General features: G+C 41.8%; 2 protein-coding genes and 2 long non-coding RNA genes across 11 annotated transcripts in view; 2 read left to right on the forward strand and 2 right to left on the reverse strand.

The window, feature by feature from the left end:
- Positions 1-8064, reverse strand: part of BRSK1 (BR serine/threonine kinase 1) — a 66526-nt gene extending 58462 nt beyond the window's left edge. For 3 of the 7 annotated variants that reach the window (XM_034423220.3, XM_034423218.3, XM_034423222.3), the window contains exon 1: positions 7591-8046. In XM_034423220.3, the coding sequence (XP_034279111.1) occupies positions 7591-7708 (118 nt within the window). In that variant the 5' untranslated portion in view covers positions 7709-8046. Of the gene's footprint in view, positions 1-7590 lie in introns of all 7 variants that reach the window. The other 4 variants (XM_087893907.1, XM_087893906.1, XM_087893904.1 and 1 more) reach the window with 4 other exon arrangements.
- A 160-nt stretch (positions 8065-8224) lies between these two features.
- LOC148113946 (uncharacterized) lies at positions 8225-13648 on the forward strand. 2 transcript variants are annotated; one of them, XR_015734200.1, is made up of 3 exons: positions 8225-8307; positions 9418-10635; positions 13196-13648. It is a non-coding gene; the product is annotated as an uncharacterized LOC148113946 (long non-coding RNA). The 2 variants fall into 2 exon arrangements; XR_015734199.1 differs by having other exon boundaries at positions 9418-13648.
- LOC117669090 (uncharacterized) lies at positions 11260-18735 on the reverse strand. Its single transcript, XR_004592366.3, has 3 exons — positions 18392-18735; positions 12228-12387; positions 11260-11348 (listed from the first exon to the last, which is right to left on the reverse strand). It is a non-coding gene; the product is annotated as an uncharacterized LOC117669090 (long non-coding RNA).
- Positions 18736-21313: 2578 nt separating this feature from the next.
- The window catches only part of HSPBP1 (HSPA (Hsp70) binding protein 1), a 33618-nt gene continuing 28426 nt past the window's right edge, over positions 21314-26505 (forward strand). The window contains exons 1-3 of the mRNA XM_034423226.3: positions 21314-21512; positions 24724-24913; positions 25927-26140. Coding sequence (XP_034279117.1) covers positions 24785-24913; positions 25927-26140 — 343 coding nt within the window. The 5' untranslated portion in view covers positions 21314-21512; positions 24724-24784. The remainder of the gene's footprint in view (positions 21513-24723; positions 24914-25926; positions 26141-26505) is intronic.

The following is a 26505-nucleotide window of genomic DNA, read 5'->3' on the forward strand; positions in this document are numbered from 1 at the left end:
CTCACTTAGGCGCTGCTGCTGTCACCATCACCAAACTACCAGGAGCAACCCCGGATCCCTAAGAACTGAAGAGCTGCAGTGGCCCCCCACTCTCCCAACAGTGCAGCATTAGCAGCAACTATGTTTGCATGCATCAAGCTCAGTCAACAAGCACTAAGGGAGTTCCAAAGGATTTCTCTAATTGTTATGATTTTATTGCTGTGGTTTTATTTATTTATATCCCACTTTATTGTTTTTACAAATAACTCAAGACTGTGAACATACCTAATACTCCTTCCTCCTCCTAATGCTCTCAACATTGACACCACTGCCAAATTTATTCCTGCAGGCATTTGACAGGAGAAGGGGCTGTTCTGGCGGTGGTATTGAAAGTGTCTTTAGGAATCTAGGAGTGGCAGGATGGCTTAGCGATTAAGACATTGGCTGGAAAGCCGGCAGCCCATGTTTGAGACTCGAGAACCATGCAACAGAGTGAGTTCCTGTCCTTGCCCTAGCTCCTATCAAGCTAGCAGTTCAAAAGCATGCAAATACAAGTAGATAAATAGGTATCACTTTGGTAACAGTGGTAACAATGCTCCATAACATCCTGCTAGTCACATGACTACGGAAACTTCTTCGGCCAGCGCTGCCTCAAAACGGAATTTCCTTGAAATGGAAATGAGCAACGACTAGTGAAGTAAAAATCTGCAGGGATTCCTTTACCTTTTTTTAACCTTAGAAATCTATTCATCGGTTATGCCAGGCATCCTTCTTTGAAACAGTAGATGCTACACTGGGATTTGCCCTGTCTGAAGCAATGGGTCTCTTCTCCCTCATGGTTGTATTCTTAATTCTGTTTGCCACGGGAAAAGATAAGTTTCCAACATTGGCATTAATGAACTACAATGATTCTGGGAACTTGAGTTTGGAAAATGTTTATCATGGAAATGTATGCTACTTCCAAAGCAATTTCATTAAAGATGGTAACAAGTTTTTTTAAAAAAATAGTTTACAGGTAGACCTTGACTTAAAACAGTTCATTTAATGACTGTTCCAAGTTACAACGGCATTGAAAAAAATGACATGAGTATTTTTCACATTTAAAACCCCATGTAGTATCCCCACAATCATGTGATCAAAATTCAGATGCTTAGCAACTGGTTCATACTTATGACCATTGCTGAGTCCCAAGGTCATGTGATCCCCTTTTGTGACCTGATAAGCAAAGTCAATAGGGAAGCCAGATTCACTAAACAACAGGGTTACTAAATTATCAACTGCAGTAATTCATTTAATAACTGAGGCAAGAAAGGTCGTAAAATGGGGCAAAACTCACTTAAGAAATGTCTCATTTAACAACAGAAATTTTGGGCCCAATTGTGGTTGTAAGTCAAGGACTACCTGTGCATCTTATGGGAGGAGTGGGGAGAGGATCAGTGTCTTGTTGAACATCTACAACATTAATTTGGCTCTACTAAATTACAGTATATGTACGTTTGTATTTGTACAGGAAATTTTCTCAAGATTTCTCAAACCAAACCAAACCAAACCAAATGAAAATGAAAAGCAAATGCATACTTTAAATTTGCCCTTTCTTGTTTTACAGTGTAAGAAATAAAGGGGCTTCTATATGATACCTTAGCATTCATGCCTATGCATTTATATAGATAGGGTTTTTTTCCCAATGCTTGATAACATCTGTTAGTTTTACGTCCTGTTTTCATTACAGATTTATTATTGTTTGTGTATTATTGTTAATCATCATGGGTTGGATTTGCCCAGAGGTTTCTAGGGAACCTGAGAAAGTTTACTAACATCTGATATAAAGTTTATCAAAAGATAAGAAGCCATAATATGAATTCTAATAAATGACTTTTATTTATAATAATCAACTATATTGTGCCGTTTCTCAATTCTCTTGGGGTGGAATATATAGTTTCCATCTGTTCTTTGTTTTTGAAACAGTCTGATATAGTGTTAGATACTGTAGTCTACTTTTGACCGCGTGAGAATTAACTTTCACTGATTTTATCAAATGACTTTCACTTCAGAGATGGAATTGATCCCTTGGAAAACAAAATATACCACCATTTTCTGGATTTGTCTCCTCAGCATAGAGTCCTTAGCACACTCTAAACCCAATTTGGGTATCTGTAGGCTTTCCATTGCTCCATCTAGCCTATATTTAGTAATATAGTTGCCTCCAATATCAGCCACAAATGAACACTTGAAGATCAAACATTTGTAAGGATTATATACAACTGTCCCTGTAGAAGCCCCTGGAATTAAGCAGGCTTGGATTTACTTAGTACTTGGATGGGAAATTACGGGGATTATCAAGAATATAAACTACATTGGGAAGTAAAAACAACCATAACAAAACAATCAGTGATAATAAACCTGTCCCATAACATGGTAGTGTTCATGAAGTCACCAAAGTTTAGCTTGAGGACATCTTTATAATTTTAGCTTTCCGCATCCTTGTAGCTGGGTGTATTGGAGTATCTCCTGGGGTGGTGGGAATTGAATTTCATTATATAATGGAGCTATGAGGGGTCCTGGGTGCTTTCAGAGCTTGGTTGTTTTCTAACTAGTTTGGGTAATGAAACGTCTGCAAGAAAACAATCAAACTCAGAGAGCCACCAAGGATCCCTCATTTCAACCCTGAGCTACAAATATTCTCCTTTATTGATAATGAGCTATGCTTGGCTGCAGGAAGTGTTTAAGCCCCCTTCCCCGCAAACATATTGTCCACTATACTTTTTATAGTTTCCTTTGACAGCAACAGTATGTGAAATGTCATTGCCCAATTCCGCACCATTCCCGCCTATAGAATTTACACCCTTGTGCACATATAAAATAAGCACATCAGCGGTGGTATTCAGCTGGTTCTATCCGGTTCGGGGGAACCGGTAGCGGCGGCTGCGGGAGGCTCCGCCCACCCACCTGGACATCATCACTCCCGTTCCTGATGCTCTGGTCATGCGCAGACATTCCTGCGCATGTGCAGAGTGTGGCACATGCGTGCTCACATTTGTGAACCGGTAGTGAAGGTAAGTCTATACCACCCCTGAAGCACATCTGTTCTGCTTTGTGAGATTTTGCTTGGAGTTTGAAGTTGAAACCTGAAGGATAACATGTACGCAGTTTACTCAAAGTACCCAAATGCTGGTGGCATCCTCTCCAAGAGGCAATCAGAGGGAAGGGTGAGAAAAAAAGATTGCAATTTGCCATAAGGGGATACAATGAAAAAAATGACTATTCCTAGCAGATCGAAACAGTAGTCCTCCATGACTTCATATATTTTGTGACCTAATATTGGTGAGATTATTTGCAAGGCTGGTTACACAGAGAACCAGCCTTTCAACTAGTATAAGAGGATTAGATTGAGTGAACTCAGTGGGCAATTGGGAACTACAGTGTTCACTTTTTCTTAGCACAATCTACTTTATACAGTTGTCGCTGTGAGGAAAAGAATAAAGGATGACCTTATAAATGCCACCTTGGAGGTCTTATCACTGAAAGGCAGGATGTAAATCAAAAATGGTGGAACAGGATTCATAGGACTTAGAAGTCAACTCCCCACTCAGGGTGAAGTTCATTGGTGAATCAAGCTAGGTATCATCCTCGTCTAAGATATCTTGACAGTGTGGTGGAGAAGGTAAAAATAAAGAGGTAAAGGAGGGCCATGTGTGCCACCTTGAGCTCCTATAGGAAATATGGGATATAACAAATAAATATATCAATAGAACAAATCAGAACATTTTATGGTGAGTCAAACAACATATTTCCCACAAACACTGATGGGGGAAAAATTAAGGCTAATTTTATTGAGGGGTTTTTGTTTATTTGATTTTATTCTTCGTTTGATATTATTTTATATAATGGTCATGAGTCCTCCTGGGATCTGGAGTGATCACATACATATTTTAAATAAATAAATAATAAGAGTTAAGAGACTAAAACTATTTAGTTGTACGTCCCAAACATGCTTTTTAAAAGGCAACTGAACATTTAGTTTTTTCTTGAAAACGTTTCACTTCTCATCGAAGAAGCTTCTTCAGTTCTAATAGAACTGAAGAAACTTCTTGGATGAGAAGTGAAACGTGTCCAGTTGCCTTTTGAAAAGCACCTTTGGGACAAACCATGACCTGGATGATTGAGAATCTCCATAGATACTTAGCTTACTAGGTACAGAATATATCTCAGAAAAAAAATCAGGGAATTAATTTGTCCGTTTCCCCATATGATAGATTCCGATTTAAATATGTTTAAGTAACCTTATCAAATATAAACAAAAGTTTCAGGGTGGTAGAGAAATCTCCATGTTCTATTTTTAGGGAAAAAAAGATTTCCTAACATGAAGACTTAGAGCTCATTTTTAGCTTTATAAGTGTCTCTCCAACCTAAATGTATAAATAAGAGGGACCTAAGTTGGTGATTATTATTTCTTTCCAAAGCACATGAACATACATACATAGCTTAAAATATCCATGGGAAATATATTCAGAGCAAGAAAGAAGTTTTGCTTCTGGGTTGGAGTAAGGAACAAAGAATTTCAAAACTACATCTTGCAAATATCCCTAAGATCACCAGATTTTCCCGATACACATCCGCTTGTTTTGTTCCAGTATTATCATTCATGCTTTAGTTCTGATGAAATCCAAAACTGACAACATTTTGAATGTTGTCGGCATCCCCAAGTGTGTGTTGTCAGTCCATGCTTGTGGATGTGGCAATATATTGGCTTGCAAAGTAATGTTTTAATTAAAGATCCTAGCTTACACAGAACAACATAAGCATGCTCAGGATAACTTTAATTTAAGATTTGTTGCACTTGTGATAGATCGGCAAGTATGGGCCCAAACTCTGTAATCCTTATCATTGCTAAGGAATGCTGTATGTGATATGGGTATGACAAAGGCTAGCAACCTGGACTATACCTTCTCTGAAGTACTAAAAAGTGTTAATAAAAAATAACTAATAACGTGGGCTCCCACTGATTTCAATAGGACTGAAGTATGACTGACATCCATAGAATCTCATCTATTGCGGTTTCATAACTGATAGATTTCCTAAATCCAAGAACAGCAAGCTACCAGCTGCATCCCTGCCCAGACAGCATGTAACAAACCCACTGAAAGGGATTCTAATTGCAAAAAAAAAAAAGAAAAGAAAAGAAAAGAAAAGAAAAAGAAAGGAAAGAAAAGAAAAGAAAAGAAAAGAAAAGAAAAGAAAAGAAAAGAAAAGAAAAAGAAAAAGGGGTTTCTGGTTACTATTGGAATATTTCCATAATTTTAGAACTTTTTCAGTGCAGCCATGCTTACCACCCATATCATACACAGATTCTTTTGCAAAGTTTGCAAAACGGTTTTCTCCATATCTGAATGATTCTTCATTGCACAGGCAGACAGGCCATTCATCATACACCCCAGGTCCAGCTGGACCATCCCATCTTAGCTTGGCTAGGGAATGAAAAACAAAACTAAACAGGGTCATCACGGAGACACCGAATCTACCACTCTTTATTTGCATCTCTGCTGCCAGTAGCTCCTTGATGACCTTGGGCATGTCTCTTGTTTGTGAGCTTCACTTATTGCCTATCCATCTCCTTCCCTACCGAACATTCAACTCCTTAAGACAAGGAAATAAATGGATGGGAATCCATGCCAATATCATCAGAGTAAAATGAATCTAAGTTCTCTGTTCTCGGGATGAGGCATCCATTTGCCCTACTACCTTCCCCAATTGCTTCCCAGTTTCTGGTCTATTAGAAACAACCTGGTTGTTTCTACCCCTGCCCCCCCCCAGCCCCCCTGCTCCCCCCCTCCAGGCCAAGAACAACATCCATCCATCTGCCCATTTATAGGGATATTCTTGAATCATCTTTGTATAAACTGTCTGCTGCCACAGTCAAGAAATGATTATTCAGCAAAATTGGCCCTTCCTTATTCCCTGCTGCCTCTTCTGTTTCTTTTATCCACTTGCTCCAGATCTTTATTATAACGATTCGGGGAGGGAGGGGGATAACAACTCTCAAACATGCATACACACACATATACGCTGGCCTCTTCTAAAGGCAGGATGTCTTCTTCTTTCTTTTTTTTTGGCCACTGCAGAAATCCACCTCCCCTCCACCCCCCTTTTGAAGCCTCAAAGCTCATTCTACCCACAGACACACAGAAATTAAAGGACCCGGGAGAGAGGCCTGTGGTCTGAGTTTTCCTGCATCATTGCAGAGAGATGGATAGATCCCCCCCCCAACCCACTTCCAGTCTTCCCTCCAGTGCCTGACCAAGAAAGAAGAAGACAAGGAGCTACAGAAGACAGATTTCCATAAAACCCATTCTCAGGCATTTATTTAAGCAGTCGCTCTCGTAACCAAGCCCATCGTATAAACCGCACAGTCGAATCAGCATCCCTGCAGAGAGGGGTTTTTTTTTTAAATCCCTGTTCCATTCATACGGAGTGCTGCAGCAGGAGAAGAGGTGGTGGAGGAGAGAAATGTATAGGCCTTCCCACAACAGCCTTCACCATCCCTAGTTTCAGCCCTCAGATCCAGAGTCCCCACAGGACAGAGACAGAGAGCAAATAGATCAGGATGTCCAAATCCCCATCCCTTATTTTTCTAGCCTCTCCCTCCCTGTTTTGGGTTTTTCTTCTTCCCCAACCAAGCCTGGTCATTGCAGTATTTTTTTTTTTTAAAGCATCAGCTGCACCTCTGACACCTTCTCCTTCAGGCCCCAATTGCCTGGCATAGCTGCCTGGAAAGCAGGCTTAAAAGTGATCCAACCATGAAATCCATAGCTTACCTTCCCCTCTGTTTAAGTGGTTGTGTTATACACACACACACACACACACACACACACACCTCTTACAAAGACACAGAACATACATCTCTCTGCGACCATGTACACATTGTGTCTTCGAGGAATCTAACGACACTTCCAGCTAAGTAGTAATATAGTTGTGGCCTTTTAAAAACCTATGCCTTTTTACTATTACAATGTTATTTCTTGCAGGTTACCAGCATGTCAAATATACTTGAACAGGGGAAACATTTGATGCTCTCCTCTAACTATACTCCAACACAGATAAGACTAACATTATCTCTCTTCTGAGATTCCCGCCCCCACCAGCACCTCCAACATCTCCAATGATATCCCCCAAACCGCACCCCATGCCCACTTACCTACCAAAAAGCTGTTTGCCCTAAGCAGGGCATCCATTTACTTCCCTTCCCCCCAAAAAACCTCTAGGAAAGTAGGAATGCAACCTTCTCTTAACACCTTCACCTCACAAACCCCAAATGAATTTCCAGAGGAGCCCTATGCTCCCCCACCCTCTCAATCCCACCTTTAGCTTGCCATAGGATCAACAGTTCCACTCACGTACCACCTCAACATGTTTTATTCCTCCCAGTGGGCCAAATTAACCTGGACCGTTTGGTCAAAACACCCCAGATGTTCCTTCATTATCCTCTGTTTTTAGATACATCCGAGGCCAAGATGAAAGCAATTTTCTCAGCAGCTGAGCTACTCATACCATGCCCACCCCGTGGAACTGGTGCTCTCTTTCCAGACTCCACTTCCAAATCTGCCAGAGACTCACCGGTCTGCCCTTTCCCCAGAGTCTTCTCCAGCCGATAGGGCCCCACATACTGAGCATGTTGCTGGCTCTGTTGCGACTGGTAAGGGTGGACCCCACCTGCTTCTTTGCCACCGGACATGGCTTTTGTCTGTCGCCCTTCTGAGCAACAATCAGAAACAGGGGGTGGTGGGATGGGAAGGGGTACAGCAAGGCGAGGCAAGGCCCCCCCAGTGCCCCCCTATAGGGACAATACCGAGGCCGGCATCCTGATGGGTTTAGCAGGAGGGAGATGCTCTCGGCATCAGGAAAGGGAGGGTAGAGAAGAAGGAAGAATGCTACAGCCCGGGTACCAGCATCATTCAGCTGGTCCAGACGATGCTGTGGATGAAGGATGTTCCTGGCGAGGCTCTTCTCCCAGGCTGGTCCTTCGCCTCCTCTCACTGCAATCTGAAGGGATCTCTCGAGCTCTCCCCTTACATCAGCATCCGGGCAACTGGGTGACAGACACAATCCAGGTTAACCCTTGGCGGAACAAAGGCAGCGCCTCCTCCCCAGGCAGGGGGGAAGGGGTGGGGATGAAGGGGCGGGGTTGGGAATGGGGAAAGGGAGTGGGGAAAGGTTTCTGACGGGATAGGTGGGGCTGCGGGGTGGGAGGGCTTAGCGAAGGTTGGGAGCACTGGATGAGCAGCATGGGAAGGAAGCAGGGTACTCAGTTGCAGATTGCAGGTTCCTGTTCTGGTAGGGGAATATTGTATGCATGTAAGCTTTTATATACGGGTGTGGGCACAAATACCCACAAATATGTAATGAGTTTTCGCAAGGAAGAGATGGATGCTGATTTGTAAGGGGGTGGCAGTGCTTGTGTGTTTGTGTCCATGTGTTTGGTAGACAGAGGGATTGCCCTTTGCAAGAAATCAGGTGTGCTCAAAGATGGAAGGGGGGAGGGAGAGAAAATGTGTGAGTGTGAGAGAGAAAGCTGCAAGATCTCTTACTTTTTGTTTATGTCATGTAATCTCTTCCACATAAACAAACTGAGATCCAGTATGGTCTAGTGTTAGGATGCTGAGATAAGAATAGGAAGATCCAGGTTCCAGTCTTCCTTTAGGCATAAAAGCTTGATCCAGTCACTTTCTCTTGGTTTGGAATAGGAAATAAAAACATTGTCTTTCTGCCAACCTGCATTGGATCAGGAGAAAAGATTACAGTCCATGTCCTTCAATGAAAAGGCCTTCATAGAGGATCAATTATTTGATAATAATAAAATGAAAGCAAAACCTTTCCCTGGTGCGTCTGGCTTCTAAGTAGGTTGTACTTGGTGTTTAGATCAATTCTTTTATAAACTGCCTGCTCAGCTACGGTAGGTGAACGATTGCAGTTAACTTTAGCTGACCATGAAAGGCTAAGCCGTTAATGCTTGGAGGGAACACCATGAGGAAATTTTAGCTTGAGAACTAAAAAAAAAATCTGAAGGATTTAAGCAATGATGTATTACAGTAGTTCTGCATGGTTGCCAAAACAAAAAAGGAAAAAACCAAAACATGGTTTAATGGTCTACCAGACATCAAACATGGCTTGATGGAAACTTACAAGAAAAAAAGACATTTGAAGCCTAGAGCTCTCAGACAATTGTAGCAGAATATCTTGAAGAGGCCTTATTGCCTCAGAATGAGGTTCTATTCTTAGTCAGAAAAACGGGGGACAGGGATGGGGGAACCGGGGGGGGGACACTTTTGTAGTAATAACTTCCTTTGGTTTTACCTTGCAACTCAACTGAAAAGCACTGCTACCTCACTGAGACTAATTATGCTTTTCTTTGCTTTTCCTTCTTGCTGTTTTGGTTTTGGGCAGAGATCAGAGATCACCCAATTCTTCCTTATAATTGCAATGTTGGACGAGGAATGCAAACCACAGATCTTCATGGGTATACAGGTACTTACGATCACAATTGAGCCCAGAATTTATGTTGCTAAGTGAGACATTTGTTAAGTGAATTTTGCCCCTTTTTTATGGCTTTCTTGCCACATTTATTAAGTGAATCACTGCAATTGTTAAATTAGTAACACAGTTGTTAAGTGAATCTGGCTTCTCCATTGAATTTGCTTATCAGAAAGTCGCAAAAAGGAATCATATGAGTCCAGGATACTGCAACCGTCATAAATATGAATCAGTTGCCAAGCATCTGAATGTAAATCACATGACCATAGGGATGCTGCAATGGTTGTAAGTGTGAAAAAGGATCATAACTCACTTTTTCAGTGCTGTTGTAACTTCGGTTGATAAATGAATTGTTGTGAGCCGAGGACTACCTGTAGAACAAAACAGTCTTTCTCAGCCTAATGCCCTCTGTTTTTACTGAGTTGATAACTCTAAAAGTTCCCAGCCATGGGCAATGGATGAATTCATAATGGGCTAAAAGGAACAGAGAAAATAGAATGCAATTGGAAGAGAATAAAATGTAATTCCTGGGAAACTTAGCTAGTTTGGGGTTATCATCAATAGCCCCAACTTTTTTCACAGATGCAACAAATGGATTTCTAAGAAACTTCCAAACAAAGCTTTTCATTCATGGTAGCAACAGGAGTAGAAAAAGAAGTGGGGATGAACAGGGAAAATAAATTAGACAATTAAACAAGAAGTTCTTGCTAAAAATAACATTGTAAACACTGTACAGACATGGGACACAGAAGATGAAATGCATTCCTAACAAGCACTTGATTTTCAGAATCGTGACTTTAAAATCAAAGGTGATGTTGGGACGGATGGGCAGGGAAGTTAAATTAATAAATTGCTCTGAGTGTCAACAGAGGCATCATTTCTGCATAGGATTCTGATGCATATTTCTGCATCAATGTAAAAGAAACATTTGTAATTGCTCCACACATGCATATAATTTTGCATATTTTGCCTGAAGAGATCAGTCCCAAAGATCCTGGGTGGTGCTGAGCCACCGTATTTTCTCTTCATCTGTGATGGGCAGCAAAATTTTTATTCAGGAAAAAGTGAGGCTCCTGGAGAAGCAGCACCAAAATGCAGATTGGCCGTGAAGCCTTTTCCATATTGCAAAACGTAAGTTAATCTTTTGGGCTTAGTGTGTCAAAAATTCACAAAATGCCTAACTTAATTCTTTCTCTCTCACAAACACACGCGCACACACAAAAGAGAAACAATTTTCTATCTCCCCCACTTCTAGGTCATCCTGAATAGTGGCACTTGGCAATAGCACTGAGGCTGGGCCTGAAGTTGAGGCCTAGGACTCGACTTCAGTCCTAGCGCCACTGCTACCACATAAAAAGTCTATCTTGTGCTATTCCACCAAGCGCATACAAAATTGCCCCCCCCCCCCAGTCTGTTGTTCCCAAAACAGATCCTAGCCTGGCGCTGAAGCCAATAAAGACCAGACACGAGGAATGGCATTTTCAGCTTCTTTTATTGCAATACTCCAGCAAAAAGGTCTTAGCAGCTAAAGGAGCCAAGACCCAAAACAATGTACAAATATAAACTTTATACAGCTATGATAAGCAAGTTAACACCCTAAGAATAAGTCATTGGTTCCTTGACACGTTTCTTTTGGTTGGTTTCTTCGGCTTTACCCTCCTTCTTCACACATTGCATGTTAATAATAATAAGCTTTCTTATCAAAACATGATTTACTATTATAATGAGGTTATCAAAGGTTATATATCTACGTGCCTTGTAGCTGGCATCCTTCTAAGGTGTCCTTTTAACTTGTAAATTTCTTGTAACTTTCTTGTTGCTAGACAGTAGTGATGGGCTGTCTGCTAAAAGGAAACAGAGAATATGCACACATAACACTTCAATTCTAGGTGGCTAGAAGACTGATAACAGTAACAAAGAGTTAGACATCTTGCAGACCTCAGCTATAAGTTAGGAATAGGGATGGTCTGGAGCAGGGGTGAAATCCAGCAGGTTCTGATAGGTTCTGGAGAACTGGTAGTGGAAATTTTGAGTAGTTCGGAGAACCAGCAAATGCCACCTCTGGCTGGCCCCAGAGTGCAGTGGGAATGGAGATTTTGCAGTATCCTTCCCCTAGAGTGGCATGGGAATGGAGGTTTTGCAGTATCCTTCCCCTGGAGTGGGGTGGGAATGGAGATTTTGCAGTATCCTTCCCCTGCCATATCCACCAAGCCACGGTCACAGAACCGGTAGGGAAAAATTTTAAATTTCACCCCTGGTCTGGAGCAAATACAGTGTGTATTAGATAACTCATGGAGCATTCATTAGCAAACCTTAGTAATAGAAACAGCTAGAGACCAATAGGACAATTGTTATATTACTAAAATGTTTATTAGATGATTTTTGATGATTTATATATCCTGCCTTTTGCTTTAGTGAAAATGTATAAAGCTTTCTTTATTGTTTGGGGTTCCTTGGCATTTTCTAGCCAGGATCCTTTTTCTTGGAGCGCTTCAATAAAAAGAAACAAAACCTGCTCCTCGTGTCTGGTGTTCTCCATTGGCTTCAGCATCAGGCTCAGACTTGAATTGAGGACAACAGTATGTCCCCTCATTCATTACTGGTCTTGTTACACTCATCACAGCTGCAACTTTCCACCTCAGTCATTCCTTTAACAATTTTCCTAATTCCAACTTGAGATCTTCAAGCCCAGCATTCTCCAGGATCTGCCATACGTCGCTTACCTTCAGGTGGTGTCCTCTTTCTGACAGGTCCCTGCGACCTACTTGAGATGGCTCCAAGTTGCACAAGGCCTTGGTTCTTCAAGCAGCTTCAGAGAATGCTCTTCCATGGCCTCTGCTGCCTCCCCAAACCATGAGAGCACACTCTGTTCTTGCACAGGCTCTGCAGTGAAGGCCACACAACATAGACTTTGTAGTATTGTTATACTCAGTAACAGTAACAGAGTTGAAAGGGACCTTGGAGGTCATCTAGTTCAACCCCCTGTTCACGCAGGAGACCTTGCCGCAACAGGCATAAGTGTGAAAAATGTTTGTAAGTCACTTTTTTCACTGCCATTTCAAATGGTCACTACATGAATTGTTGTAAGTCGAGGACTATCTGTATCGCTCTTATGAACTCCAAACAACCTTACGACTTTTTTTCCTCATTAACGTCATAAATGTAATGGCCTTGCTTTCATCAGACCTCATTTAAATAGACATACATGTATCATGTTTGACTACATGTAACTGATTTCCTATGCAAAGGGGAAGTTACTTTTGTCCTGACTAATCGGCTTTTCTCTTGCATTTTCTATGTGTTCACTATAAAACAGAATGTAAGGTGAGAATTGAGAGGCTGTCTTTGAATGAGAGGAATCCTTTTTAATCAGAGCGCTTTGAACAAATTGTAATGAAATGATCTTCCTGTCTCGGTCTGTTTCATTGGAAAATATCCATGCCAAGGCTTGAGGCTAGGAAGCCATATTCAGCAGCCTCCAAATATCACATGAAAACAGGGTTGGGTGTTAATGAACACTGATATGTCACTCAAAATGTTGCACACACGTCATAGATTCATCCTTACGGGAATAGGTCTACGAGAATTGGAACAAACATTGAGTGAAGCAAAGGAGAAATATAGAACAGATTGAAGTTTAAATAATGATAGATGCATATCCAATATGTGTTATATGTATATGTACTTACAGGACCGCGTACTACCACCAATAGCCTCCCACCGGCCGGTACGCTCTCATAGAGAGGGGCTCCTCCGGGTGCCGTCGGCCAAACAATGTCGCCTGGCGGCCCCCAGGGGAATAGCCTTCTCTGTGGGGGCACCTACTATCTGGAATGAGCTCCCCCCGGAGATATGGAGGATCCCGGACCTACGCACCTTCCGCCGCGCTCTCAAGACTTTTTTATTCCACCAGGCGGGCCTGGCCTAATCTTTTCTCCCTTTTTCTCTTTTAATACGTAAATTTTAATCTGTTTTAAATGATTGGGGTGTTTTAAATCTGTCTGGGCCAAATTTGTTTAATTCGGTTTTATTCTGTTTTTTAAATTTTGTATTTATGTATTTTATTGTTTGGCTGTTCACCGCCCTGAGTCCTTCGGGAGTAGGGCGGTATACAAATCAAATAAAGACTAAGACTAAAGACTAATTGTATACTGGTAGTCTCTTTCTCTTTTTGAAAATAAATTCAGTTTTATTTTGTATGATTTCCTGCTAACCTATCATAAATAGAAACACTGAGACTGAAACATAATAATAAAGATTGGATCCATCCTGCACTGTAACAAAGTTATCTGTTCTTAATTACTTTTTCTAAATTCCCACTTCGACTGTGAGTGTAACATGGGATAACTATAAGTTCCTGAATGTCCAGGAAAAGGAGAATATGTCTTCCATTTTGTCTTCATGTCCTCCATCTAGCAGGCATAAATTTAAAATCAAATGTTAACTCTTTTAGTATTTTGCTTTTTTTAAAAAAAAAATTGGAACTATTTTCACAGTCATTCAAGCTTTCATGTTTAGTGTCCTTGTAAATTATCTACTTCTTTCTTTCTGTTGTCCATTGACAGATTTGGCAGCCTAGATTTAAAGGTAGTTCCTGATTTACAACCAGTCTCTTGAGAGAATTCAAAATTCTCTCTCTCTCTCTCTCCCCCTCTCTCTTCCCCCCTCTGCCTCTGCCTCTCCCTCTCTACCCACCTACCCACCCATCTAATCTATCATCTATCTATCTACAATGGTGGGATCCTACTGGTTTAACAACCGGTTTGCTGAGCACGTGCTTTGCGCACATGCGTACTTTGCAGAAAAGTGAACTTCAGCGTTGCTGAGGAAACCAGCTGAGGAGCGGCAATCCACTCTGCCGCCCCAATCAGCTGGGCTTCGGAAGCAGAAATATAAGTGAGTATAAGGCAGGGGTGGGCTGGCCCACTTCAAAAAAAGAGAGAATCGGTTCGGTCACGGCTGAAAGTCAGAGCAAATGGTTTGCCCGAACCCGTCCAAACCGGTAGAATCCCACCACTGACTGACTGACTGACTGTCTGTCGTCTGTCTATCTGTCTGTCTATCATCTATCTATCTATCTATCTATCTATCTATCTATCTATCTATCTATCTATCTATCTGACATAATAGGAAAGACAACAGCGATTTGTATCTGCCAAAGAATGCAGCTACATGGTATGTTAAGTTTATAGTTTTAGGTATCTTGAAATTGCCCTTTCATGGAACCTCCGTTTTTTTCCTTCCACCCACCCCACTGATTTTCAATTTCCTCTTGTTACCAATATTCTAGGGGCAGAGAGCCTACTGAATTATTAGTGGACCTCTGCTAACCCGGGGCTTATTCGAGCCTGTTAATACCAAACTACCTTTCTGCATTTGGATGGTACCATTTTGTGAAAGGTTACGCACCACAAATTAGATGCTAGAGGTAGTGATTTTATATATGTACTTTGTCTTTTTACAGTTAGCCATAACATAATAAAATAAAACACTAAGATAACATAAATAAAATGTTAAAGGTAAAAATCAAGAACATTTATTAAAGAAAGCCCCTAGAATAATGCATAATAAAATAGAATAAATATATTTGAAGCTTTTTTTTTTCTTTTTAAAATCTGGTAGCCAAACTGTTACAGTGAAAAGGGCAAGGCAAAATAAAAAGAGGATGAAATTAAGAAATAAAAATGCTTCTCAAAGGAGAAACTTTTTACGGGGGGGGAGGGGAGGCAGGAACTCCCCCTTGCATCCTATGTTACATATGAGCATTAAGACACATGCTTTTGCAACTACAAATAAAGTAATAGAGAAAGGAAAGATCTGGGAAATAGGAAAAATAGCAGCTGACATTTGGTGAAAAGATACAATGAACTTTCAAGATGACTGCAAGGCAGAAATACCCCTGATTTTCTTTTTCCTTTTTCTTTCATCTTTGCTTGATTGTTTGATTCAATTCAACCTAAAAATCTAGGCCACTATTTTTACTAAAGTTGCTGGAAGGAAGAACCTCTCTTTTCTTCTTAATGTACAAACATATGTAAACCCAAACACACATGTAATGCAGAACCTAAGATTAAGAACAAGCTCCTGAAATTTAGAGTTTGAGTACTTGGCATTAGACACAAAGCTAGATGTATGTAGCAAGAAACTTATATTGGGTTGGGCCAGGGAGCCAACAAACCTATATTAGATAGTTACTTTGGTCTAGTGTTTAAAGCACCAGCTAGAAACCAGGAGGCTGTGAATGCTAGTCCTGTCTTAAACTTGAAAAACCAGGTGGGTGACTTTAGACCAGTCACTCCCTTTCAGCCCACCTACCTCACAAGGTTGTTGTGGGGAAGGAAACAGGAGGAGGAAGGAGTATTAGATATGTTTTCCACCTGTAATTATTTATAAAAATAATAAAGGCAGGATAACAAAAACTAAGAAATAAAATACAATACAAATCCACCATCTCCAAGAGTCATTCACTAATCCAGCTAAAAAACATTTCTCAAATTTGATCCTTTATAAGTATAGGTTGGACTGTTATTGCCAGTATGGTACACATGAATGGATAGACAATTTCTGAACAGTATGGGACAACTGGATCAGATGTTAGGAAATGTAAGGCATTAGTCTAATACAATTCTATATTTATGTCTGAATGGAGAATGGAAGAGGACAGAGAAGGATTGCATGTTGAAGTATTTGCAGCAGTTCTCCAGTTACAAGAGAAAGAACTAGCCCGATATATTGGAATTCCCCAGAAGTTGGGGTTTGGTTCCAAATTGAATCACATTTGGAAGAGGCCAAAGGAAATCAAGAAGAGTTAAGCTTATTTCTATATTTGAAATGATGTAAATTGATAATGCTCTTGCTTAATCTTACATCTGCAACCTTTGGATTAATGATCTTGAATGACATGTTTTTCGTAAATCAACGGAAGGGTTGTTTAGAAAAACTAAACATTAATTTATTTATTTTATGAAATGACTTAAGATGGTCCTCCAGCAGATTCTGGGCAGCTTATAAAATATGAATTCCAGAGAGATGAATTTCATTTCAATTTAAAATCAAGTTACTACAATTGAAAATATAGTGGATACCCCAAAAAACATACAATTATAATTGATTACATTGTCTTACTGTTCGGAATGCAATTCATGAGTTACAATATTAATTAATTAATGGTCTCAGTTACCATATTTGGTACCAACCCTGTGAGGTGAGTTGGGCTGAGAGTGACTGGCCCAACCGTTCTCAACCTTTTCTTCAATCAATAATAGACCTGGAAGGGACCTTGGATGTCTTCTAGTCCAATCCCTTGCTCTAGCAGGAGACCCTATACCCATGATGGTGAACTTATGGCACGCGTGCCACAGATGGCACACGGAGCCATATTTGTGCACGCATTTGTGCATGCATTTGTACAAGCGAGAGAGTTACCCTAGCTCAGTTCTAGCATGCATGCGTGCACTGGCCAGCTGATTTTTGGGCCTTCTGCCCCCACCCCCTCTGGGAAGTTGGGAAACAGGCCGTTTCCAGCTTCCGGAGGCCCTCCAGGGGATGGGGAAGGCCGTTTTTGCCCTCCCCAGGCTCCAAGAAAGCCTCTGGAGCCTGGGGAGGGCGAAAAATGGGCCTACCAGGCTCACTGTGCCATCATGTGCCAAAGGTGGGGGGAGCACGGGGGGATTACGTGCGCATGCATGGGGGATGCGGCGTATTGAATTATGGGTGTGGGCACGCACGCACACGTGCTCCCCCCGCTTTTGGCACACGATGGCAAAAAGGTTAGCCATCACTGCCCTATACCATTTCAGACAAGTGGCTGTCCAGTTTCTTCTTAAAAACCTCCAGTGATGAAGCATCCACAACTTCTGAAGACAAGTTGTTCCACTGGTTAATTGTCCTCACTGTTAAGAAGTTTCTCCTTAATTCCAGGTTGTTTCTCTCCCTGATTAGTTTCCATCTATTATTTCTTGTCCTGCTCTCAGGTGCTTTGGAAAATAAGTTGACCCTCTCTTCTATTAGTTTCCCAGCTTGTCTACAATCTGTGTATTCCTAAAGCTCTCCCCAAGATCTTCACCCTACGTGAAGAGTGACACAGCTGCTATTACCAGTCTTCCCCATGCAGACAGGACTATGTACAGGTAATCCTTGATTTACAGCCACAGTTGAGACCAGAATTTCCATTGCTAAGCAAGGTGGTGGTTAAGTGAATGTGCCCAATTCTACAATCCTTTCTTGCATGATTGAATCACTGCAGTTGTTAAATGAATCACACAGTACTTAAATGAATCTGGCTTCCCCCACTGAGTAAGCTTGTTGGAAGCTAATTGGGAAGGTCAAATGCACAATCACATAATCCCAGGATGCTGCAACGGTTGTATGTGCTAGTTGCCAAGCACTCAGATATTGATCACATGATGGTAGGGATTCTGCAATGGTCATAAGTGTGAGGACTGGTTGTAACTCACATTTGTCAGTGCTACCACGATTTCAAAAAGTCACAAATGGTTGTGAATCAAGAACTATCTGTACTAAACTAGCTAGATTATATGTTGTGCTTTCCAACATTATGGGAAATTAAAAAATAGCATCAATCAGAGGCAAAATGCTTTTGTCTTAATCAGTTGCAATACTCATCTTGCAAGAGAGTCATGAAAATCTACATAGCTTCTGCCTTGAGGATCCAATAAGGCATGTGTGTGTGAGACTGCCAAGACATAGGACCCCAGCCTATGACTCAGGTTGGCAAATAATCAGACTTTATGAGCAGTGGAAATAGGAAATATAACTTGAAAATAGGAAGAGGAACGAGTATTGTGCACATTCACTATCTTGAGTTATTTATAAAAAGAATAAAAGGGGGATAAATATATAATATTGAGTTTGATATGGAAGTTACCTTCTAGTTCTTCTTTCAGAAACTGTTACAGCACTGTCCATATTATCCTTCACTCACACTGAATATATTATAAACTTCCAAGATGTGATGGACTCCAAATCACATCCTCATACTAGACATGCGAATCTGTCACAATCCTCCCTCCGGCCTGAGGATGATGGGAATTGGCTGTCAGTTTTACTGCCATCTAAATTCATGCTCATCTGGATGTATACAACCCAGGTCTGCTTCCCAAATCTGAGACCCCATGCTCCAATATCCAGTACACGGACCTTGGTAAGACTATGATTGGAATACTGTATCCAGTTTTGGTCACTGCAATATAAAAAAGATGTTGAGGCTCTGGAAAGAGAAGAACAAGAAAGATGATTAGGGGACCGGAGGCTAATACATATGAAGATTGATTATAACAACTGGGTATGTCTAGTCTAGTGAAAAGAAGGACTAGGGTCGACATGATAATAATGTTGCAGTATTTGCCGGGCTGCCACAAAGAAGAGGGGTCAACCTATTTTCCAAGGCACCAGAAGGCAGGACAAGAAGCAATGGTTGGAAACTAACCAAGGAGAGAAGCTACCTAGAACTAAGGAGAAAATTCCTTGACAGTGAGAACACTAAACCAGAGGATTGGCTTGCCTTCAAAAGTTCTGGGTGTTCCAACACTGGAGGGTTTTATTTTTATTTATTTATTTTATTAGGCTTATATGCCGCCTTATCTCCAATGGACTCAGGGCGACTCACATAAATAAGATCACAATAATCCATTATACAAAATTAAAATACCTAATTAAATCAGATAAAATTAAAAACCAGTATAAAACCCCATTAGTCCAGGCCGGGGGACTCGAATAACCAAGTTTTTAATTTGCGGCGAAAGGTGCGAAGGTCAGGGGCCAACCGGAGCCTCAAGGGGAGTTGATTCCAGAGGGTGGGTGTGCCCACAGAGAAGGCTCTACCCCTGGGGGCCACCAGCCGACATTGTCTCGCCGACGGCACCCTGAGCAGGCCCTCCCTATGGGCGCGAACAAGAAATTGGACAACTATTTGTCTGAAATGGTATAGGGTCTCCTGCTTAAGCAGGGAGTTGGACTAGAAGACCTTCAAGATCCCATCCAGCTCTCCTACAGGTAGTCCTCAACCTACGACCACAATTGAGCCCAAAGTTAATGTTGCTAAGACATTTATTAATTGAGCTTTGCCTCATTTTACAGCTTTTCTTGCCACCTTTGTTAAGTGAATAACTGCAGTTGTTAAATTAGTAACAAGTTTGTTAAGTGAATTGGATTTTTCCATTGAGTTTGCTTGTCAGAAGGTTGTAAAAGGGGATCACATGACCCCAGGACACTGCAACTGTTGTGAGTCAGTTGTCAAGCATCCGAGTATAAATTGCGTGACCATAGGGCTGCAACAGTCATAAGTGTGAAAAATGATCATAAGTCACTTTTTTCTGTGCTGTTGTAACTTTGGTCACTAAGTGAACTGTATTCCGCAACTTCCAATAGGGCACAAGGCCGTAATATTATCTGGCACACCACAGATTCTCTTCACAATCTGTTTTCCTGGGAGGGGGCTTCGTGGTATTTGAAGCAGAATATCCAGATTCAGTCACAGTTTTGTTCCATATATGTCTTGTGAACATTCAAGCTTCCTCTTTCAGCCCTGTATTCAAAATAGACAGTGATTAATATATATGTGTGTATACATATAGATGGGTGTAGAGATAGGTAGGTAGGTAGGTAGGTAGGTAAGTAACAGTGGTGGTTGCCCCCGGTTTGCACCGGTTCTATAGAACCGGTAGTAAAACCGGCGGGAGGCTCTGCCCACTGACCCTGACATCATCAAAATGCTTCTGCGCTTGCGAGCGAAGCAAGCGCACGCGCGCAGCTCTGTTGCGAACCGGTAGTAAAGGTAAGTAGGACCCACCCGATAGGTAGGTAGTAGGCAGGCAGGCAAATAGGCCTACATCCATACATATATATACATATAAATATCAGTGGTGAAATTCAATTTTTTTTACTACTGGATCTGTAGGTGTGGCTTGGTGGGTGTGGCAGGGGAAGGATACTGCAAAATCTCCATTCCCACTCCACTCCAGGGGAAGGATATTGCAAAATCTCCATTCCCATCCCACTCCTGGGGGAAGGATATTGCAAAATCTCCATTCCCTCCTCACTCCTAGGGGAAGGATATTGCAAAATCTCCATTCCCACCCCACTCTGGGGCCAGCCAGAGGTGGTATTTGCTGGTTCTCTAAACTACTCAAAATTTCCGCTACCGGTTCGCCAGAACCTGTCAGAACCTGCTGGATTTCACTTAATATATATATTATCACTTAATATACTCCATTTTGAATAGAGCTGAAAGAAGCTTGAGAGTTTAAAAGGTTGATTCTATGTGGAACAAAACTGCCTGAATCTAGATATTCTGCTTCCACGAAGCAGGATATCGATACCACTTCGATACCACGAAGCCCCCTCCTCTATGTGTGTGTGTGTGTGTGTGTGTGTGTGTGTGTGTGTGTGTGTGATATGGGTATGGATAGGTATATATATATATATATATATACATATACATATATATACACACACACACACATATATATATATATGTATGTATGTATACTGTATACTTCCTTTGGACAGCAGGCAACAGAATTTCATTTTCAATGTGTGCCAGCGTGCCCACAATAAAAAATGACAATAAAGGTTATCTCAGCTTATCAAGAAACGTAATGCGTTCAAGCATAAGCAAAAAAACCTGGGACCCCTTGGAACTTGAGAGACCCCCGCGGGGCTGCTCTTCCCCCACCTCTTTAGCCCTTTAGGATCTCAGGGTTTCCTGGTTGGCGGGAGTCTGCGGAAAGCATCCCTCACGCTGCTCCGCCGACGCGAGGAGGTTGCCGCTTGCGAAAGCGGAACCGGCGTCTGGTGTAATTCCCGAAAGCCGCCACCAGGGGCTCCCGAGTCTCCCCACCCCACCCCCAGTCTCCGCCCTTTCCTTCGCACGTGGTTGCCTATGGCCGCTCGCAGAAGCTAGGCTGGGGAGACACGCGTGTCCTTTGCAGGGCGAGCCACAGGCAGGACCGGGACAGATCGGCGTGGGAAACCGACATCGCCGAGAGGTACCTGGACAAGGGGAGGGCGGGGGCAGGGAGGAGAGGAAGGGCCACTCCCCAGAAAAGGGGGAGGTTTGAAGGAAGGAAAAAAAGAGAATGAACCCCCACCCCAGGAGAAAAGGGGTTCATCATGGGGTGTAGGAAAGAGGGCAGGAAAATTGGGGTCTCCCCGAGCTCAAGCCGTCAATTTCTTGGAAACCTGTAGCTGGTTGTAACCTGTACTTGGCCTTTAGGGAAATGCCAGCCCCGTTTCTCAGAAAGGCAAATCGCCCTTCCTCTGCAAACTCCCTTTGGCTTCTCCGGAAAAATCCCATAGTCTTCAATTACTTAGTGGAAAAACCTCCCCACCCCACTCCATGCCATATCGGCTCCCTGGTTGTAAATGGGTGTCGGGCCTCCCAACCTTCAGAGCGATTATTACCTATTTGTAAACATTATACAACAGTCCTGCATTGTAGGGCAGTAATATACATCTCCTGGGGAGAAGACGTTGCCACAGAGAGCCCGTCTAATCAATTCGTGACAGGTTGGCTCAGAGCTATGGACTTTCTGATTCCTAACTTTAGACTCCTAGAGCTTCAGGAGAGACAACTGGAAGAAAGATTGAGAGAAATGCAGTTTGCTGTCAGTTTATATTCTAATTCTACAGAATACAATTCTATAGAATATAAACTGACAGCAAACTAGTAGCACTGATAATGTTAACTAGTTTGGTAATGAAACGTCTGCAAGAAAACAAGTAAGCACAGAAAGCACCAAGGACCCCTCATGTCAACCCTGAGCTACAAATATTCTCCTTTATTAGGGGCAAGAACTGCATAGGATTGTTTATTTTTTCATTAAATAGTCTGCCCTCCTCTGTACATAATTATTTCATTTCCTTATTTCAGTCTTGAAACAACAGTCTTGTAAGGTAGATTAAGCTGAGAGCAAAGGAGATGTCCAAAGTAGAGGTAGTCCTCAACTTACAACAATTCATTTAGTGACTGTTTGAACTTACAACAGCACCAAAAAAAGTGACATGACTGTTTTTCAAACTTACAACTGTTTCATCATCCCCATGGTCACATGATTTAAATTCAGACACTTGGCAAAACCTGACTCGTGTTTATGATAGTTGCAGTGTCCCTGGATCATGTGATCACCTTTTGCGACCTTCTGACAAGCAAAGTCAATGGGGAAGCCGGATTCACTTCACAATGATATTACTAACTGCAGTGATTCATTTAGCAACTGTGGCAAGGAAGGTTTAAAGCGGGGCAAAATTCATTTAACAAATGTCTCACTTAGCAACAGAAATTTTGGGCTCAATTGTGATCGTAAGTTGAGGACTAACTGTAATTTTGAGATAATGCGACATCAGGGTGTCGATTTCATTGAGGGCTGCATCAGGGTTGTGTTTGACCTTGGGGGGCCGTGGCCAGGGAGGGCATGACCAGCTTGACGTTACTCGTCGAGGCTCCATTTTCAGCCACGAAGGCCTCCTGCAGCCCTCTGACAGCGAAAACAGAACTTTTCGAGCTCTGTTTTCGTTTGCAGAGGCACCGCAGGCTGGTCCTTTGCTGTTTCTAGGGCAGCCCTGCGGGCCAAATTTAAACACCCTGTGGACCAGATCCAGCCCACAGGCCTTGAGTTTGACACCCCTGTACTACACCAAGTACATAAAATGTCATTGGGGTTCATTGGCCTGATTCTACAATAATTCCCAGATCTTGTTTCAGAGTTTACAATTATCAATTCGAATCCACCCATGACTTAGGAACCAAAGTAGCATAATTTGTCTGCTGGTCTACATTTGGAAACAATTAAAATTTCTATTATAAAATGCTTGACGGGGGATAGGAACTAGTTCACACTTGACCTGATTAACCCATGGATTGTATCAGGAGAACCAGTTTGGTTAAGGCACCAGGCTAGAAACCAAGAAATAGTGAGTTCTAGTCCTGCTTTAGGCATGAAAGCTGGCTGGGTGACTTTGGGCCAGTAACTCTCAGCTCAACCTTCCTCACAATGTTGTTGTAGAGAAAATAGGAAGAAGGAGGGGAATTAGACATGTTCACCACCTTGAATTATTTATGAAAGAAAGGCAGGATTAAAAAAATGAATAAATTGGTAGAATAAACGAGCTGAGTTCTTCAGTGGTGTTGTATACATATATAGGGTGGAACTTGTGGGACGCAGGTTTCCCAGAACAGGATTTCTCATCTGTATTCTATTCTTACCCTTCCTATTCTCATATCTTCCAAAGTGTTATTTTTGTTTATGGACAGCATCCTTTTCTCATCCCTTTTCCCATGAAAGAAATCCTAAAAATCTTTAGCTAAGTCTCCACAGCTGACATCTGGTGGACAAAAGCTAGTTACGATTCTCTAAGCAATAGAAAATTAGAAGATAGTCTTTTAGAGTATCTTGGTAATTAGAGATAATGTAATTTCTGACTCAATAATCCAGCCAAAAAATAGAGTTGCTACCTATTCATAGTAAGTGGTGGCTTCCTTTCCCTGAATGTGTTCAGGCAAAAGAATCTCTTTGGGATTATTTAATTTGGATTCCTGCATTGAGCAGGAAATTGGTCTTTTATGATCACTTTTGTGTTAATAGTCGATTAATGACTCCATTGATTAATGACTTAATGCTCAGTGGCCATGAAGTAAACACTAGGCGGTGTACCATGTGATTCTTGACAGGGTTGTCTGCAGGAGGAAGGTCAAAAAAGTCAAGATGATGTGTCACACACCACACATAAAAAGAAACGGGGCTTTGATTTTATGCTTATGGTTGTGGTTTTTTTGACTCCCTAACACAAGGGTTCCCAATGTTGGCAACTTTAAGATGCATGGACTTCAACTTCCAGAATTCCCCAGCCAGGCATGCTGGCTGGGGAATTCTGGGAGTTGAAGTCCACATGTCATTTCTCTCATTTTAAAGTTGCCAAGATTGTGAATCTCTGCCCTAGCAGACAGCTTGGATTGTTGGGTGGGGGAAGTAGGAATGGAATTAAGTCTTCTGACTCTAAAGAGAACTTAAGGCTGACAAGCTGACACTTTTATGAAGAACATTTGTATTGCAATACTTGGGTGAAGGTTTCGCTTATAAAGAGAGCAGTGGTATTTCTGAAAAGTAAGGACTGGAGCAAAGATATGGCTGATCCTGTGGTTAGGCTCCCAGTGTTTTTTTTCTCTTCCACTTACTCTTCTTTCTTTTTGTTTCTTTACAGTTCATTTACAGTTTTGGTGACTTGCCTCCACGTTGGTGACTTGCGTCCACATTCCCCAACCATGGCTGAAGGGGGTACAGATGGGAACCAGCCACCGCGCGAGCATCCCCGCAATTTGCAGGGGCTGCTGCAGATGGCAGTCATGGCGGGCAACACCGAACCTGGTCAGACGGCACCTATGTCTGATGAGGTGTGCAGCTGGGCTCATCAGGAGAGGGAATCGAGTCCAACGTTTAGACATAAGGGATTCCTGATTATCCAGGAAGGAAGTAGGATATGAAGCAGAGGCCCTAGATTTTCTAGTAGGAAGTTGGAGAAGGAAAATGGACACATGGATTTAAGTCCATCCTTAGACAGGGAAGCTTGCTGGATGGCTTCGGGTAGCTAGCAGAATCTACCTCATGGGTTTGTTTGGGTTTTTTGGGGAAAAAATAGAAGAGAGAATGTATAGTTCCTGGAGGAAAAACTACCTTTAAATCTAGATAGTGTTTCCCATCTTTAGCTATTTTAAAATGTGTGGACTTCAACTCCCAGAATACCCCCTCTGGGAGTTGAAGTCAACACATCTTAAAATTACTAAGATTGGGAAACACTGATCTAGATGATGATGGTAATGTTAATTACCAGCCTGAATTATGTGCAAGAAGAAAGAAAAAATTAAAGTATGCATCTCTAACAAACCTTGCCTATGCATTAATGGCAGAATTACTTTTAATAGAATTCATTGTGGGAAAGGTGAAAGCTAAACATTTAAACACTTCTGATGCCCTCAGCAAGGAAATGAGATGTTATCATCCTAAATTAAGTACTGAGATTTCCTAGGAATTAGGAAAACCTGGGTTTAATCTCTCTCTCTCTCCCCCTCCCTCCCTCCCTCCCTCTCTCTCTCTCTCTCTCTCAAATCAATTTAGTTAATAGGGTTATTGTTGATTGTTTTCCCTGATTTGTACTTAGTTGTACTAGGTTTTTTTGTTTTTTGTTTTTTTTTTGTAATTTACTGATTAGTTACTCACTGGTGATTGTGTTGTTATATTGCCTTTGGGACAACTGTTTGTGCCACCATCTTCATACTGCATATTGCTCTGAGAGAAAAAATAAGCTCTAATATGGCATTTAAAGCATCCTAAGCATGAAAACAGAAGATTGTTTACCAATTTTCATTCCTCTCCTCTTCTTCACCCCATCTAATGACCAATTTCCCAGAGGAGACAGTGGTTGCAGGAAGCCATGGTTGAGGCATTTCGTGGGCAGATGGATGAAGTAGAGCAAATGAAGGAATGCCTGCGTATTTTGGAAGAGTTAAGCCCAGGAGCAGAACGTGGGGAAAGTTCAGAGGAAACGCATTCAGATCTTGACCGAAGGGAAAATGCCCTTGATGTACTGGCAGAGTTGTGTGAAAACTTGGATAATGCTGCAGGTACAAAAACAATCTCATATCTATGTCAGTGGTGCAATTCAGCCAGTTCTGTCTGGATCGTGTGAACCGGTAGCGGCTGCTGCGGGAGGCTCCACCCACCTGCCCTGATGTTATTTTTTACCCTCTGCACATAGTATAGTATAGTATAGTATAATTTTATTTCTATACCGCCCTTCTCCCGAAGGACTCAGGGCGGTGTACAGCCTATTTAAAAACACAAGACAAACATCTTTTAATAATTTTAAATTTTAAAATTATTAAATAAATTCGGCTCAATTTAAAACCCCAGAAATTTAAAATACCCCAATTTAAAATTATTATGTTGATAGCCCGGCCTGGCGGAACAACAGGGTCTTCAGTGCACA

Source organism: Pantherophis guttatus, chromosome 4 (assembly GCF_059756535.1).
Source record: "Pantherophis guttatus breed Tessera chromosome 4, ASM5975653v1, whole genome shotgun sequence".
Taxonomy (NCBI): Eukaryota; Metazoa; Chordata; class Lepidosauria; order Squamata; family Colubridae; genus Pantherophis; species Pantherophis guttatus.